Source organism: Tauraco erythrolophus, chromosome 13 (assembly GCF_009769465.1).
Source record: "Tauraco erythrolophus isolate bTauEry1 chromosome 13, bTauEry1.pri, whole genome shotgun sequence".
Classification (NCBI taxonomy): domain Eukaryota; kingdom Metazoa; phylum Chordata; class Aves; order Musophagiformes; family Musophagidae; genus Tauraco; species Tauraco erythrolophus.
In genome coordinates, this window is record NC_141477.1 from 21,311,872 (window position 1) to 21,325,932 (window position 14,061).

General features: G+C 43.6%; 1 protein-coding gene across 6 annotated transcripts in view; it reads left to right on the forward strand.

Annotated features, from left to right (window-relative positions):
• The window catches only part of ATRX (ATRX chromatin remodeler), an 84,813-nt gene extending 73,742 nt beyond the window's left edge, over positions 1 to 11,071 (forward strand). For all 6 annotated transcript variants that reach the window (XM_086619823.1, XM_086619824.1, XM_086619826.1 and 3 more), the window contains 5 exons: positions 4,119 to 4,268; positions 5,439 to 5,564; positions 6,474 to 6,569; positions 7,146 to 7,274; positions 8,103 to 11,071. In XM_086619823.1, the coding sequence (XP_086475949.1) occupies positions 4,119 to 4,268; positions 5,439 to 5,564; positions 6,474 to 6,569; positions 7,146 to 7,274; positions 8,103 to 8,381 (780 nt within the window). In that variant the 3' untranslated portion in view covers positions 8,382 to 11,071. The remainder of the gene's footprint in view (positions 1 to 4,118; positions 4,269 to 5,438; positions 5,565 to 6,473; positions 6,570 to 7,145; positions 7,275 to 8,102) is intronic.
• The last annotated feature ends 2,990 nt before the right edge of the window (positions 11,072 to 14,061 follow it).

Consider the following 14,061-nt stretch of genomic DNA (forward strand, 5'->3'; position numbering starts at 1 on the left):
AGTATGTCCTTTTCCTGGAAGCTTATCACCGTTTCATGTCAAGTTTTCATTTCAGCCGCAGTTTTCTGCCCTTTGTGGTCTGAACAAGACCTGTGGGTTGCCAAGGAGGGCTGAGGGGCCGGTGCGTACGGTTCTCCCAGTGCCATTTCGCTGCCCTTACCCCTCTGGAACAGCTTCTGCGTCTCGAACAATGTAAATACTTGGTTTTAACAGGGTATTTTTGTTATGAGTGTTGGTCACGTGAATTATTAAGTTAGTCTGAACTTCCACTGCTTGATTTTATTCACCCGCTATCCCTGCGGAGTCGAGAAGGACTCCTTTAGAAATTCAGTCCAAAAAAGGTGTAACAGGTGTCTTAAGACTAGTAATCACTGAGGCAAATTTGCTGTATTTCCAGATAGAAATAATTCCTGTATGTAGGCCATGAGCTTTGTGCAAAGCTGGTGACTCGTTGTCCAACACCGACTAAAGGCAGCAGCAGATTTTGTCGTTGTTTCCGTAGAGTAGCAGTTGAAAAGGAAAAGATGATGTAAAGTGAGAAAATTGTTTAACATATTACGATTATATGTCGGGTGTTACATTTTACTTTGCAGTAAATCTGGAGGCTTTTTTAAAAATCCATGTGGTTTATGACTGAGCTGTTGTTTTGGATTTTTTGGAAGTAGGTTCTCACCGACTCTTGACGCTCAGCTCCCGAAGGGTTGTGTACTGGGGTGGACTTGGCTGGTATGTAGCTAATGGGAAAAAGTTTTTTCACCACAAATACTGATAGCTGGATTCAGTGATCCGTGTGACGCTTGTGGCTCACCTTGGCCAGTGTGATCCGTGTTTTGGAGCAGTGTATATGAGCTGGACAAAGACAAAATAAGGGGGACAGTGTGTGTCCCTGGGAGCTGGCACTGCTGCACCCCCTCTGTTCCGTGCTTATTCGTCCCCCGATCCCTGTGTCAGTGGGTTAGAGTCACGGTCACGTTTTTGTGCGAAATGAAAACTTGGCCCAGTGGAGGTCGTGTAATGCAGATGGGAAAAGCAGATTAAAACAATAGTTCAGATTCAGATGGATATAGTATGTAATTATTTTATACTACCTCAGGACATAGCCAGGGCTTGTGTTTTACTGTAGTTCTGTACTAGGGGACAATTTTGTGAATTTTGGAAGGCTATTGATCTCAGAAGAATTTGTTGCTTATTTAAATTAATTTTTAACCTTGGTATGAGATGTTCAATTGGTTGAAAAAAAACTTCTTTATCAATTACAGCATAACTCACATTCCTTCATGGAAGATTTCCTTTCTAATACATTTATCTCTCCATAGCATTTAATTTCCATCAGGATTTTAAAATGACAAAACTTTATTTAACATTCAGTACCTTTTTTTCAGTATCTCTTCATTTTTTTCATTCATGACCAGGATTTCATCTTAAAGCTTATAAACCAATTGATAATCATTGTTCTACCAGCAAGCTGAACAAATTGAAAGGAATATTTATTCTGATGATTTTTTGTGTGTGAGGTGAAATTATTTTTTTTTTTTCCATTGTAAAATTAACCCAATGAAATGGCACTGCCTTCCATATGCCAGTCTTCAAGGTCCATCATTAAAGTTAATGCAAAATAAAGTTTAGACAAAGAAAAACAAACACACAGTTGGATGTAATTTAAACCACATTTCGAAGACTGTGTTGGCTAAGGGAGTGTGGATTATATTCCAGGATTGTTTTCAATAATAATGTTACTATGGAAATTAATGCATATGCATGTCCAGGAACCCTCCACACACTGATGCACAGCTATGGTATGCTCAGAGCACTGGAATGGCCTCAGCTTGATTTTGTCACATCTTCTCGACTTCTTCACCCACTTCCTCTGGATGTTTTCGTCATATCTCATTATCACATCTCTTTTCTCTCTCTGCCTTCTCTGCCACCACCCCAAAAATACCAGTATTTGTTTCTCGTGCCGTTAGTCATGCAGATATTACGTGCATATTTTGTTGAGGAGCTGGCGAAGAAAGCATTCATTCAAATCTAGGGAGACCAGATAGTAGAAGGATGAAACAAAGACTCACTTTATATAACTGGTTACCATAATTGAGTTTTAAACACACACGGAAGCAAACTTTCTGTAGCTGTTGGGAGAAAACCACTGGTTGGGACTTCCACATGCCGTTCCCAGTGTTGTTGCAAAAATCCCTTTGCTTGTGGGTACAAGCCGTTCTTTCCAGTCATTGTTCTGTCTAGATTATAAAACGTCAGGGTAGGACAGTTTCTATTCCTGTTTGTACAAGTGCTCAGCAGAATAACGGCGTGACGTGGGTCTGTAGGTATTCCTGTAATTCTGCTGCAAAAAGTATATTCAGTATATTCACTGTAACTCATTCCAGGAGGGGCCCAAAAGTTCCAGGAGATAATGTTTTTGTATTATGAATCTTAGACGGAATGCCGAGGTGTATTGGAGCTTTCTGAATTGGACAAACTCATCAGTGATGCATTTAAAAAAACCCATGTTCAGTAGTTATCTCCAACAGGAGACTCCCGCGGTGCAGCATGAGTGGTTTTTAGTAGTCTTACAGTGTCGTTCTTCATCCTTTCCAGCATTACCCTTACATAACATAAAGAGGTGTCATCTCTGAAAAACTGGAGACTGGAATGTTGACTCAATTACAGTGAGAACGGCAAAACCGTTACTGCCTACCCTGAAGTAGCAGCTTTTCACATTGATTTTTCTCTCACCTGTTTTTGTATCACTTTTTAATTGAGATCTGTCATCATGTGGCATCTATACTCCAGACAAGGGCAGTAGCAACTTAATATTTTGGTTAGCAGCTAGTTTTTTATACTTTATCTAGGAAATATTTAACGTGCTGCTAAGTCTGCGTTTCAAAAAACACTAGTAGCATTTATGTATCATTTTTTGTATTAGAAATCGTAGGCTGAGTGCTGAGCCCTATTGGAGCTTTTATTTATCTATATAGATAAGTATGTGTATGGATACATTGAAAATACAGATAGGTGTATACAAACTGTTAGTGTGCTGGTGAACAAAACCTTCACAAGAGTTTCACAGGATGTCAGGGATTGGAAGGGATCGAAGGATCATCGAGTCCAATCCCCCTGCCTGAGCAGGACCACCCAGATCAGATCCCACCAGAACGCATCCAGGCAGGTTTGGAACATCTCCAGAGAAGGAGACTCCACAACCTCTCTGGGCAGCCTGTTCCAGTGTTCTGGTACCCTTACTGGGAAGAAGTTCTTCCTCATGTTTAAGCTGAACCTCCCATGTTCCAGCTTATATCCATGTCCCCTTGTCCTATCGTTGGATGCCACTGAGAAGAGCCTGGCTCCATCCTCATGACAGTCACCCTTTACATATTTATGAACATCAATGAGGTCCCCCTCAGTCTCCTCCAAGCTAAAGAGACCCAGCTCCCTCAGCCTTTCTTCAGAAGGGAGATGCTCCACTCCCTAAAGGGAGTTATAAAGGACATTGTAAATATTTCAGTTACCCTTAAAAGCAATTAAGCATTAAGGGTGTTGTGGAATACAGAGCTCTAAATTGCAGCCTGCTGATCAGATCCAGTTGGTTGTAGTGATTTGACCTTGACCTTTCTTAGTCCAGAAGGGTGGGGGACTGTTCATCTCGACATGTATCTCAGCAGTTCTAAGAAAGCAGCTTTTTCTCTTGGATGCTGATGGACAGTTGATGGACCAAAGTACTGTTTAGTGTTTTAAACCCAGTAGAGGTGCTTTTTATGTATTGTCGGTGCAGATTGTGGGTAGGTCCTCTCAGGTATCCAGCCTAAGCAAAGGAAAAATCATTGAGCACATTCCATTCTTTTTAGGTTCTCAAAACTGCATTTATTGTGGTGGAATCTGAGTGCATTCCTGTGGTTCATTAAGTGATTGGACTGTCATCTCTGTAACAGATTGTTAATCCATTGCCCTCCCTCTGAGGAAAATTGTACTTTTAAATCATTTTTTAATTTGGCTTTGCTGTGAAGTGCTCCGAGCTGCTATTTGTGAAATGAGGTCAAAGCAGAACGTCAGGCGTGCACAGGGAGTGAACACAGTGCAGGTACTGAGCGACTTGTCATTCTGTCGTCTCTTCCTTTGAACAGGACACAATTCTGGCAGAATTGCTTCAGATCAATAAAGAGTATATAGTTGGGTATCACGAGCATGATTCACTCCTGGACCATAAGGAGGAAGAGGAACTCACTGAAGAAGAAAGGAAGGCAGCGTGGGCAGAATATGAAGCAGAAAAGAAGGTAAAGTTATCTAATCCGGTTTACCTGTATGAAAATAACCTTTCCAGATTGAAGTACCACTTGCCTTTTCAGCTTGTTTTGGGGAAATTAGTTTTCTTATAGGCCGAGAAATGGGTATGGAAAGCAAATTTTGATGTATGAAAAATAATGTGTCTTGTTTGCTCTTTCGATGCTGGTCTTCTGTGTGTAATTTCTTTGTTACTTTCATTTAAAAGTTACTTTTTCCTTTTGCGCACATGTTTTTTTTCTATTTCATAATAAAATTCAACTGGTGTGCTCTGTAGTACCTCTCTTTCACCATTGGAGGGAAATGCCTAGCTCCATTGAAGTATACAATTGATTTCAGAACGTTTTGCTGCGATCCCACAAGCATGTAAGCATCTGCCAGAAAGGACCTAAAAGTGTGGTGGTGGTTGGGTTTTTTTCTGTTACTCCCTGTGTCTTGTTTATTTGATATTTAAGCAGGTGGCAGAATGAAGAAAACTGTAAATTGGCTACAGGTTTGGGATTTTTTTACTGTAAAAGGAATATGATAACTCGGTGTAACATGAGTCTAATAGCAGAAAATTCCTGGAAAGGCAAAGTTTGGTATTCAGATCTGACCAGTAATCTGAAAATACAAAAAGTGGATGTATAAATTGCCATCTTGACTGGACACAGGACAAATGAAATGAAGTATTGGGAGAAGGTTTTGTGAGGGAGAAGAAATAGGAAGATATAATAACAGTAAGCACTGAAATTGCCCTATGAGAAATCCATATGGGGAGATGAGCTTTATATTCCTGCGAATAACTTGTGCGTTTCACTTCTTCAAAATTTGGTTACAGCCAAGTCAAACTCAACATTAAGTAGTGGGTTTGCAATATAAAAATGCCTCTTAAACAACTTAAGATATACTAATAAGCCTTGGTCAATTGCTTTTAGTATACCAAATAATTCTCATTGCTAAAGACTAAACTTGGGTTTCTCTGTGATGAAAACATCTTTCTGAGTTGAGGTTTGCAAAGGATCTTCAGCTGACTGAGACAGGGGAGCCTCCACGCGCAAAGTACGGTGCTCGTGGTCTTCTCCAAGGGCTGATTTGCCTGCCTATGGTGTTTCAGGGGTTGTTACAGAAGACCGTGAGTTCCCAGACTTGTTAAAAATGTAAGTGCATTTTGTGTTTTTTAGGGCTTGACTATGCGTTTCAACATGCCAGCTGGGACCAATATGCTCCCCACAAATTTCAACTCTCAAACACCATATATTCCTTTCAATTTGGGTGCTCTGTCAGCAATGAGTAATCAACAGCTGGAGGTAAGTAGCAATCCAAGTAGTATAACGTACCTGTGTTGCTCTAAGCATGCATGTGTTTTTCTGTCACAAATAATGGTTAATGTCATTCTTCAATATCTTTATGTAATTGTCTCCTATTTTTAATAAGTTTTTGTGTGCGTAGGTATATTGAAGTGTAACCTCCATGCATATAAAGCTGTACCTATGTAGGATCTCAGGCTTCTGGAAGATGAGCTGCATTCTTTGCAGACATTGATTACCACATCTAGCTTTCTACTTCCATCTGTCTTGCGTGTGAGAAGGAATGGGAGAGAGGAACACATCCTCTGTTCCTCAGTTATCTCAGGTCTTGGTTTGAAGCTCATTTCTTCCTAATGAGCTGCCAGGCTGTAAACTGCAGGAGCCAAAGCACGGTTGTCTTGCAACAACTGCTGGTGTCTCGTGAGGAGCTTGTGCTAAAGAATTGAAAACCTCTAAGTGTGCAAATCGGGAGGACCTGGGTTGAATATAGCTGGGGAATAATCCACAGTGAATGCCAGTATTGTGCTAAAACAGATAATTTAGTGTAACAGATAATGTTTCGAGCACATAGAATGAGTTGCACCTGGAATGTTATCAAAATCAGTATCACAGAAAATTTACCTGGGTAGAAACGTAGCACTCCTGGGACTATCTGCAAACCTTTGGGTACAAAATTAGGTTTTTATAAATACTGCCCACTGTACAAACTGGCAATTTATACATGCTGTTCAAATACTCTGTGCTGAAATTCAGTTGTGTGGAAGCTTGGACCCACTGATTTGTGCAAACTGAGAGAAAAAAGGTAATTAAAGTCTAAGTGCAGAAAGCAAAGATGAAGAAAACTTGTAAAAGGTTGGCAAAGAAATGTGTTCTCTGTACTTTGTAATTCATTTTCTGGTGTTTTCTCAGGACCTTATTAATCAAGGAAGAGAGAAAGTTGTGGAAGCAACCAACAGTGTAACTGCAGCCAGAATTCAGCCGCTTGAAGACATCATTTCAACCATAGTGAGTGAAATGGGTGACTGTGGGTTTAGATCAGGAGATGGGAAAACGTTAAAGGTTTATCAGGCAAAGAAATTACTGTTGTGTATGGTTGTTCAGCTAATTAACTGCATTATTAATGAATATAACTTCCAGTTCACATTGACCTTTATCCCTGCAGCTTGCAGTAACCCTTTATGGTATCTAGATGACATAAAGCCTTAGAGAACCAGCAGTTTAGATCCATAATTATTTGCTGTGCTCTGGAAGTGCTGATTTTCCACAAATAAGAATAACACATCTTATTTGTGTATAATTATTTCCTATATATTGTCCTTTTCTATCTGCCTTGGGCTGCCACATTTCTTACTTGCTCCAAATAATCTAGAGGTGCGTTACCTTAATTAGCAGTTGGGAGCAGTAATAACTCAAAGTGCTGATTCTGGTGAAGTTTAATTTTGCATTTACTGGAAATTGGGCTGTGTGTTAACTCTTGATGCAACTCTGAACAGAATGAAGACCTCAGTTACCTTTATGCTTGTGTTAAAATGACTAGTGCCAAGAAGGTTTTGTTTTTGTTTCTTTTTTTTTCCTTTTCAGTGGAAAGAAAACGTAACACTCACAGAGAGCCAAGTACAGGCCCTGGCACTGAGCAGACAGGCAAGCCAGGAGCTTGATGTCAAGCGCCGAGAAGCCATCTATAACGATGTCCTTACTAAACAACAGATGGTAAAGTATCTAATATTTATTTGATGAACTGGGATGTGGAGTATGGACTTTGCATGTGTGTTCATAAAATAGAAGTGTATGTTTAGGTACATAAACACATCCTTACAGAATGTGTGTTTCAATGGGTCAGGTGTTTGCTGGCATTGTGTAATGGGGTGTGTGACGTGACATCAGGGGGTGGTGAGTTTTGCAGTGTGTTGGGTTGTGTTGCTCAGCCTCGTCGGGGGAGACTCCATGAGAAGTTCACGTAAAAAAAAAATACTCACCAGACTTTTCTGTTGAAGTAGTTTGCTTGAAGGTCATGAGGCTTAAAGAGAAATCTGATTCCCAGAGCTCAGAAAGCAACTTACGAAACACACATCTTAGAAAGTGTTGGTAATGTTTTTTTTAGCTTAGAATTATTTTGCAAAATCTGAAAGTTGCCCAGATTATGTCAATGGGAAGAGTTTTCTCGTAGGCAAACAAACATTTCGTGACAGTCTCATGCAGGACTTTCAAAGGGATGATAAATGGTACCTGGCAAATAATGTTGTAACTTATACCTGGCAATAATTTCACAGTCCGGTGCGTGTTGCCGTAGCAACGTGCCGAAATGCTGCACGCAACACAATAGGCAAGTCATTAAGAGAATTTAGCCCTAAATGGTGTTACTAAATGGTTTCTCCAGTAATCAGCTCCCGAATACCATCGCGTTAGTGACGGTGATAACAATGGTGCTTTATTCCTTCAGCCACGCTATCCCTGACAAATTGATTTTTGACTCTGAACTTGATACGTGCAGCACCGAGATGGTGGTGCCGTTGTAACAGCTCTGCTTTCCCTTCACAGTTGATCAGTTGTGTCCAGAGGATCCTCATGAACAGACGACTCCAGCAGCAGTACAATCAGCAGCAACAGCAGCAGATGTCTTACCAGCAAGCAGCAATGAGTCATCTCATGATGCCAAAGCCTCCCAATTTAATCATGAATCCTTCCAACTACCAACAGATAGATATGAGGGGAATGTATCAGTCAGTGTCTGGTGGTATGCAGCCGCCCCCGTTACAACGAGCACCACCCCCAATGAGAGGCAAAAATCCAGGGCCTTCCCAAGGGAAATCAATGTGATTTTGCACTAAAAGCCTAAAGGATTGTTAAAATCAGAGAAAGAACTTTTTATTTTTTTAGGAATCAATGGCTTAACAGAACTCAACTGTAAAAAAAAAAATAAAAATAAAAAAAAATAATAAATAGTTTGGTTGGTCCCCTTAAATGCCATGTTCCATATTAGTTCCAGCTTTGTTTAAATAGGACATAATGTTTTCCCTGTTGTCAGTGATGTTGCCTAGAATCTTCTTACATGTGTTGAGTACAGGAGATAACAAGTTGTTTTCAGTGAAAACAAGTCCTCCCGTAACAGTAGCATCTCCACAGGTTTCCTGTCTAAACTCCTATGCTTGCTTTTAGTAGCTGCCACGCTGTCATCCCGTGGGAGCAGCTTAGGAAGGACTGCAGGTCTGTATGTTGCGGTGTGCCATATGTGAATTGTCCACAGCTGAGTTCTTGATTAGAGTTGATTCCTCAAATTATGGAATACTTTTCTGCTTACCCATTTCTTTATATTAGTGGGAATATTACAACAGAAATAGGCTGGCTTCCTTTTGACCGAGGTCTGGGCTCCTACTATGTCGTCTGTGCTGAACGAAACATAGGAACTGAAACTACTCTCTGAAACAGATTTGAGTGCAATATTTGGAACTACTACTGCTCTGAAACTTCTGAGTCGTGCAGTTTTGCAGAAACTGTGTGTACAGCCTTAACTAGTGACCTGGGGAAGGTGAGTGCTCTTCCCTAGTCTTCTGCCATTTTTTATTTTCAGTTTCACGTGAGGGAATAACAAGTGGTGATCTTAAGAGCTGGAGATGTTTTTCCTTCACACGCTGATTTCCTCTATGCGGAGTCCAATACGAAGCACATTTCTGTTAACTCCTTAATGCTGGTGCTACTATCTTTTCCCATTGCCGGCAATGGGAGACGGGCCAAGAAAATTGAATTCCTGGTATTTTGGGGGTTAAACTAGTGACGGTGGCCAGGGTCAAACCCTGTTATAGAAACAACTTCAAAATGGCAGAACTGTTGCTGATTTAAAATCGAGACGAAGAAAGTGCTGTAGCAACTTCCAGAGCTGCCAGAACAGTGAAATAACTTTTCGTCTGTTAGAGAAGAGTTTGGGTTGTGCACTCCTCCCCGCGCCCTTTCGTTTGTGTGAAAACATGACTGAGTACACAAAGAGCTTGATTATTATTTTTTTGGCTTTTGTTTGGAGGGTTGGGGTGGTTTTTTTATGTGGACCAGAAATAAATTTCTGGTTTCCTATATATCATTAGCACTCTCTTTACTCACACTTTTTGTGCTTGTGAAGAGCTAATTAAATACAAATAGGGCTTTTCTTTGAATATAGTTTGGTTGATTCTTTCCCCCTCCCAAAAAAAAAAAGAGTTTATAACCTGGGGGTAAAAGTAAGTGACAGGAACATTTGAGGCAACGGTGTGTTGACTGCGGAGAACTCCGGAGAAGCGAGCGGCCGGAGGCCTTTGCTCCAGACATTGCTGGACTCTGCTGACTTGCTGACGTGAACTGAAATTGTTCTGGTTTCTGGAAAGTTTCTTGCAGGAGTTGGGAGTTCTTGCCCTGAATGGACAAGTGGGTTTTGCATCTAAATATGCAAATCTTAGGCGATAATTTCCTTTCGTGATTGAAACTGGCTTCGTGACCTGGAGAGAGTTGGTTTGATCTGTTGCGAAACCAGTTAACAAGCTGCTGTCTTGGACTCTTTACCACAAGATGCCCCAGGAGAACCTCCGTGTGTTCTAGCGCTTTGCCAGCTCTACAACTCAACTTAATTTGGGGAGGGGAGCAAAAAGAGACGTGCTCACACTTTGTAGAAGAAAACAAAACGTGAGACTCGGAGACAAACGTTTGAAGGCAAACGTACTCTGGGCAACTCTCGCCGATATTCCTACGTGTCGTGAAGAAGAGAAATAAATACTTTCTACCAAACCTGGGAATGTTCAGTGGAGTTTTACAGTAACTCAAAGACTTAAATGTGGAAGTTTTAGGCAACATTGAAAGGCACATTTTTTTTCATCCTGGACAAAAGTATGGATAACAGAAGACTAACGCATAAGAAGAAACCCGAGATAAGCATTGAAATAAAACTTGGACCACTTTGCGTACATGTTTCTCACTCGACATTTTAGCTGCATAACAATGTGCTTTGAGTATAACATCAAGCTTTAACAAATATTTAAAGACAGAACATACATCAATAAGATAACAAAAGGCTCATTTTTATATTTGTTTTAGATGTTTTAACTAGAAGAAATGGCTTAAGATGACAAATAAAAATGTTGCTTGTAATACAGTTTTGCCTGCTAAATTCTCCACATTTTGTAACCTGTTTATTCCTTTGGATGTAAAGCGTTTTTGCTTAGTATTGTGATATTGTATATGTTTTGTCCCAGTTGTATAGTAATGTTTCAGTCCATCAACCAGCTTTGGCTGCTGAAATCATACAGCTGTGAAGACTTGCCTTGGTTTCTATTAGATGGCTTTTCAGTTCTGTATTAAATATCTTAAGTACTATAGAAAAGGTGTCACCTCTTCCTATAAGGCTGTTTTGTAATATATATAAGGACTGGAAATGTGTTTTTAAAGAGAAGAAGCATTCAAGTATGACGATATACTATCTGTGTTTTCACCATTCAAAGTGCTGTTTAGTAGTTGAAACTTAAACTATTTAATATCTCATTTAATAAAGTGACCAAAATACATCAGCGTGCCTCATGCTACATTCGCGGTGCGGCGTTGGCTCCGTAGGGATCCGGCCTGAGCGCGTCGTGTCTCCGGAGAGCTGCGCTGTGAGTTGAACCCGTCTTATTTTTTGGGCAGCGAGGTACCCGCTACTGGATGTAGCCATTAATTTAACTTGGAGAAACTTAGCTGCGATCCAGTTTCCAAATTTTATGAATTAATGGCAGCTTTTGCAGCCGATCTGTCTATTAAAAATGAAGAGTGAGTTACCACCCAGCAAGGATAAATTGTTAAGAGTGCGGTGAAGTTCTACTTGGTGAGATTCCAATGACCTACTTGCATATTCTAACCTCATAATTCTACTTCTCCCTTTCTTAGTTATGAAATCCCAGCTGTTGGGGGGGACAAAAACCCTTTCCTACACAAAGCAATCGCGTGACAATTGTGTTTTACATCTGCCCCTACGCTCGTTCCCTGCACTTGAAGCTTTTTTGGTGGCTCCTGGCCAGTGCTGCAGCCCGGGATGGGTCTGCCCAGGGCGGTGCAGCGGGTCTTGGCTGGTAGCTGAGGACGGGCAGATGCCGTGGAAATCGTGTCTGGTGTGAGAAACATGGATTTGTGCTGGAAGTGTGGGGCAGCGTGGTTTTAAATATCCTTGTGACTTGATTGAAAACTTTAGTAGAGGGCAGCGGGAGGCTCGTGTGCGTGTGGCGGAGGCTGGAGAGCGACTCCGTGTCGGGCTGGGGAGCGTCCTGGGACGAGCCCGCTACAAAAGGGGCCTGCAAGGTGCCCTGGTGCCGAACGCTCCGACGGGTCAGGTGCCAAATGCTCGCCCCGTGGGCTTCCTTGGTCTTTGCCTTAAAAGCAGAACCACTCTGAGCAGGGTAAGTAAAAGTAAATTCATCAGTTCAAGCAAAAAAGAGTTTTGGACTTTAGATAAATTTTCAACATTTACAGAAAGACAAATGTCCTAAACATTCCCAGCTGGAGTTCCCAGCTGGTGTCACAGCATCGGCCATGTGAAGCACTTAAGAACTTCCCAAACCTGCTCAGGTGTTGCAGTAACCCCACGTGTGCCCCCTGCACCCGAGTGCGTCTCCTTTCCCAGGAGAGCTGTGCTGCTGTGGCCTCGGGAATGGTTTGGGTCCCGGAGGTGGGCACAAACCTGCCCCCGGCCGTGGTGGGCCGGGCGCTCCGCAGTGAAGTGTCCGGAGAAGCTCCCGGTGTGCCGCGGGACGAGCGCCTTGTCCTTCCAGGCGGGACACTGGGTGGCCGCCGCACAGCAAAGACACGGAACGCCGTTTTCCCTCTGGTCGCAGCTCCCGTACCGGCCGTGCCTGGGGAGGGGGTGGCCTGGGGGGGGAGGTGGTGACTGGAGGGATGACGTTGGGAAAGGGCCAAGGCCTGAAACAGGGACACCCCACCTTGGCTTTGTGTGTAACGACTGGCGCGCATGGAAACCGTGGGAGACGCCGAGCGCGAAAGGGTAACGGACACCCGGGGCGTTAATCCGAGCATCATCCAGCGACAAGGGCTGCTGTGACAACTCAGCTGCACACAGCACGTTCCTCATCTCCGAGGGCTCTCGCCGATGCCCGCTGGCAGCAGCGTGGTGACCTGCCCCGCTCCCTCGCGGGCGTCTCGGTGCTCAGTACTGTCTGGTGCGGGGAGGGAGGGCTGGAGGCTCCGTGCCGGAGTCGGCTTTGCCGTCTCCTACTCAAACCCAACCAGCGCGGATACGGAACTACGTCCTTGGTGTTTTCCATGATGGGAATTTCACACCTCCGAAGCAGTTACTTGCTTTGGAGAATAATAATCGTGTCCTACGCTCCCTATGGCATGAGACTTTGAGGCTTTGGGCAACCTGGTGTAGTGGAGGGTGTCCCTGCCCATGGCAGGGGGGTTGGAACTGGATGATCTTCGAGGTCCCTTCCAACCCAAACCATTCTACAATTCTATGACTTAGTCCTCTTGGTTCAAGTTCCTCTCAACAATTCCGTGTTACGCTGCTGTCTCGGATCGCAGGCCTGGTGCTGGGTTTGCTGTTTGTTCCCCCCTCCCCACTGCACGGCTGGTTTGTCTTTACCTTCAGAGCAGGACCGGGGTCTGCCTTTGTGAAGCTCCAGCCACAGAAAACGCTTTTCCCGCGGTGCTGCCGGCTACATCCCACCTCCGCCGCAGGAGCTGAGCTCTGTGCCTGCACTTCTGACTGTGTCTCCGTCTTCCGTGGCTGCCCCGGGTGCCTGTAGCACCTGGAGAAGCGGCACATTGCACCTACGTGGCACCTTTGCCCATTAATGACTTTCAGGGAAGGTCCCCACCATGTCGTCTCCCATCCGAGCGGTTTCCCAGCAAGGCCTTGGCGCTGTTTCGTTCTCCAAAGAGCAGAGAAATGACTCACCTGCATCTGCTGGTTCATAAACGACACCAACGCACCAAGTAATACAGATACCGCCCTCGGGGTACTGTGTGTCCTGTGGCTGAGGGGAGCACTGGGGAACATCACTTTATTTCCTCGCAGCACCTTTGTCATTACAAACCTTTCCGGATGGAGCTGAAGCCGGACTTTGCCCTGCGGACCGTTCCGGGATAGTTGGTATTTCAGCCGAGCCCCTGAGTCCGACTTGACTCAAACTGTTGGGTTGCAGGAGAGGACGTTGCCCTTCGGATGAAGTACCTGGGGTCATCTTCCACCACCAGCGCTATCCCAAGGGATGTGGATGTCTTTGTCTCACCATCAACAAGAATTTTCAGCCCTTCTCTTTCAGGGATGCTCCATCCCTGGGTGCCCTTTTGGGAACATCTCAGTCACGGTCCAGCAGCTGCGACACAGCTCTCTGGACGTACCTAACCAGAAAGGTACCTTCCCTGCCTTTGGCACTCACTGTCTGGACTCCCTCCACAGTTTTGTGTTCTCCAGGGGAGGTGAGTCTCCAGGGCCTCTGCTCCTTCCTCCCATGGAAAAAGGAGCCCTGAGCTGTGTCCCACCCAGGAG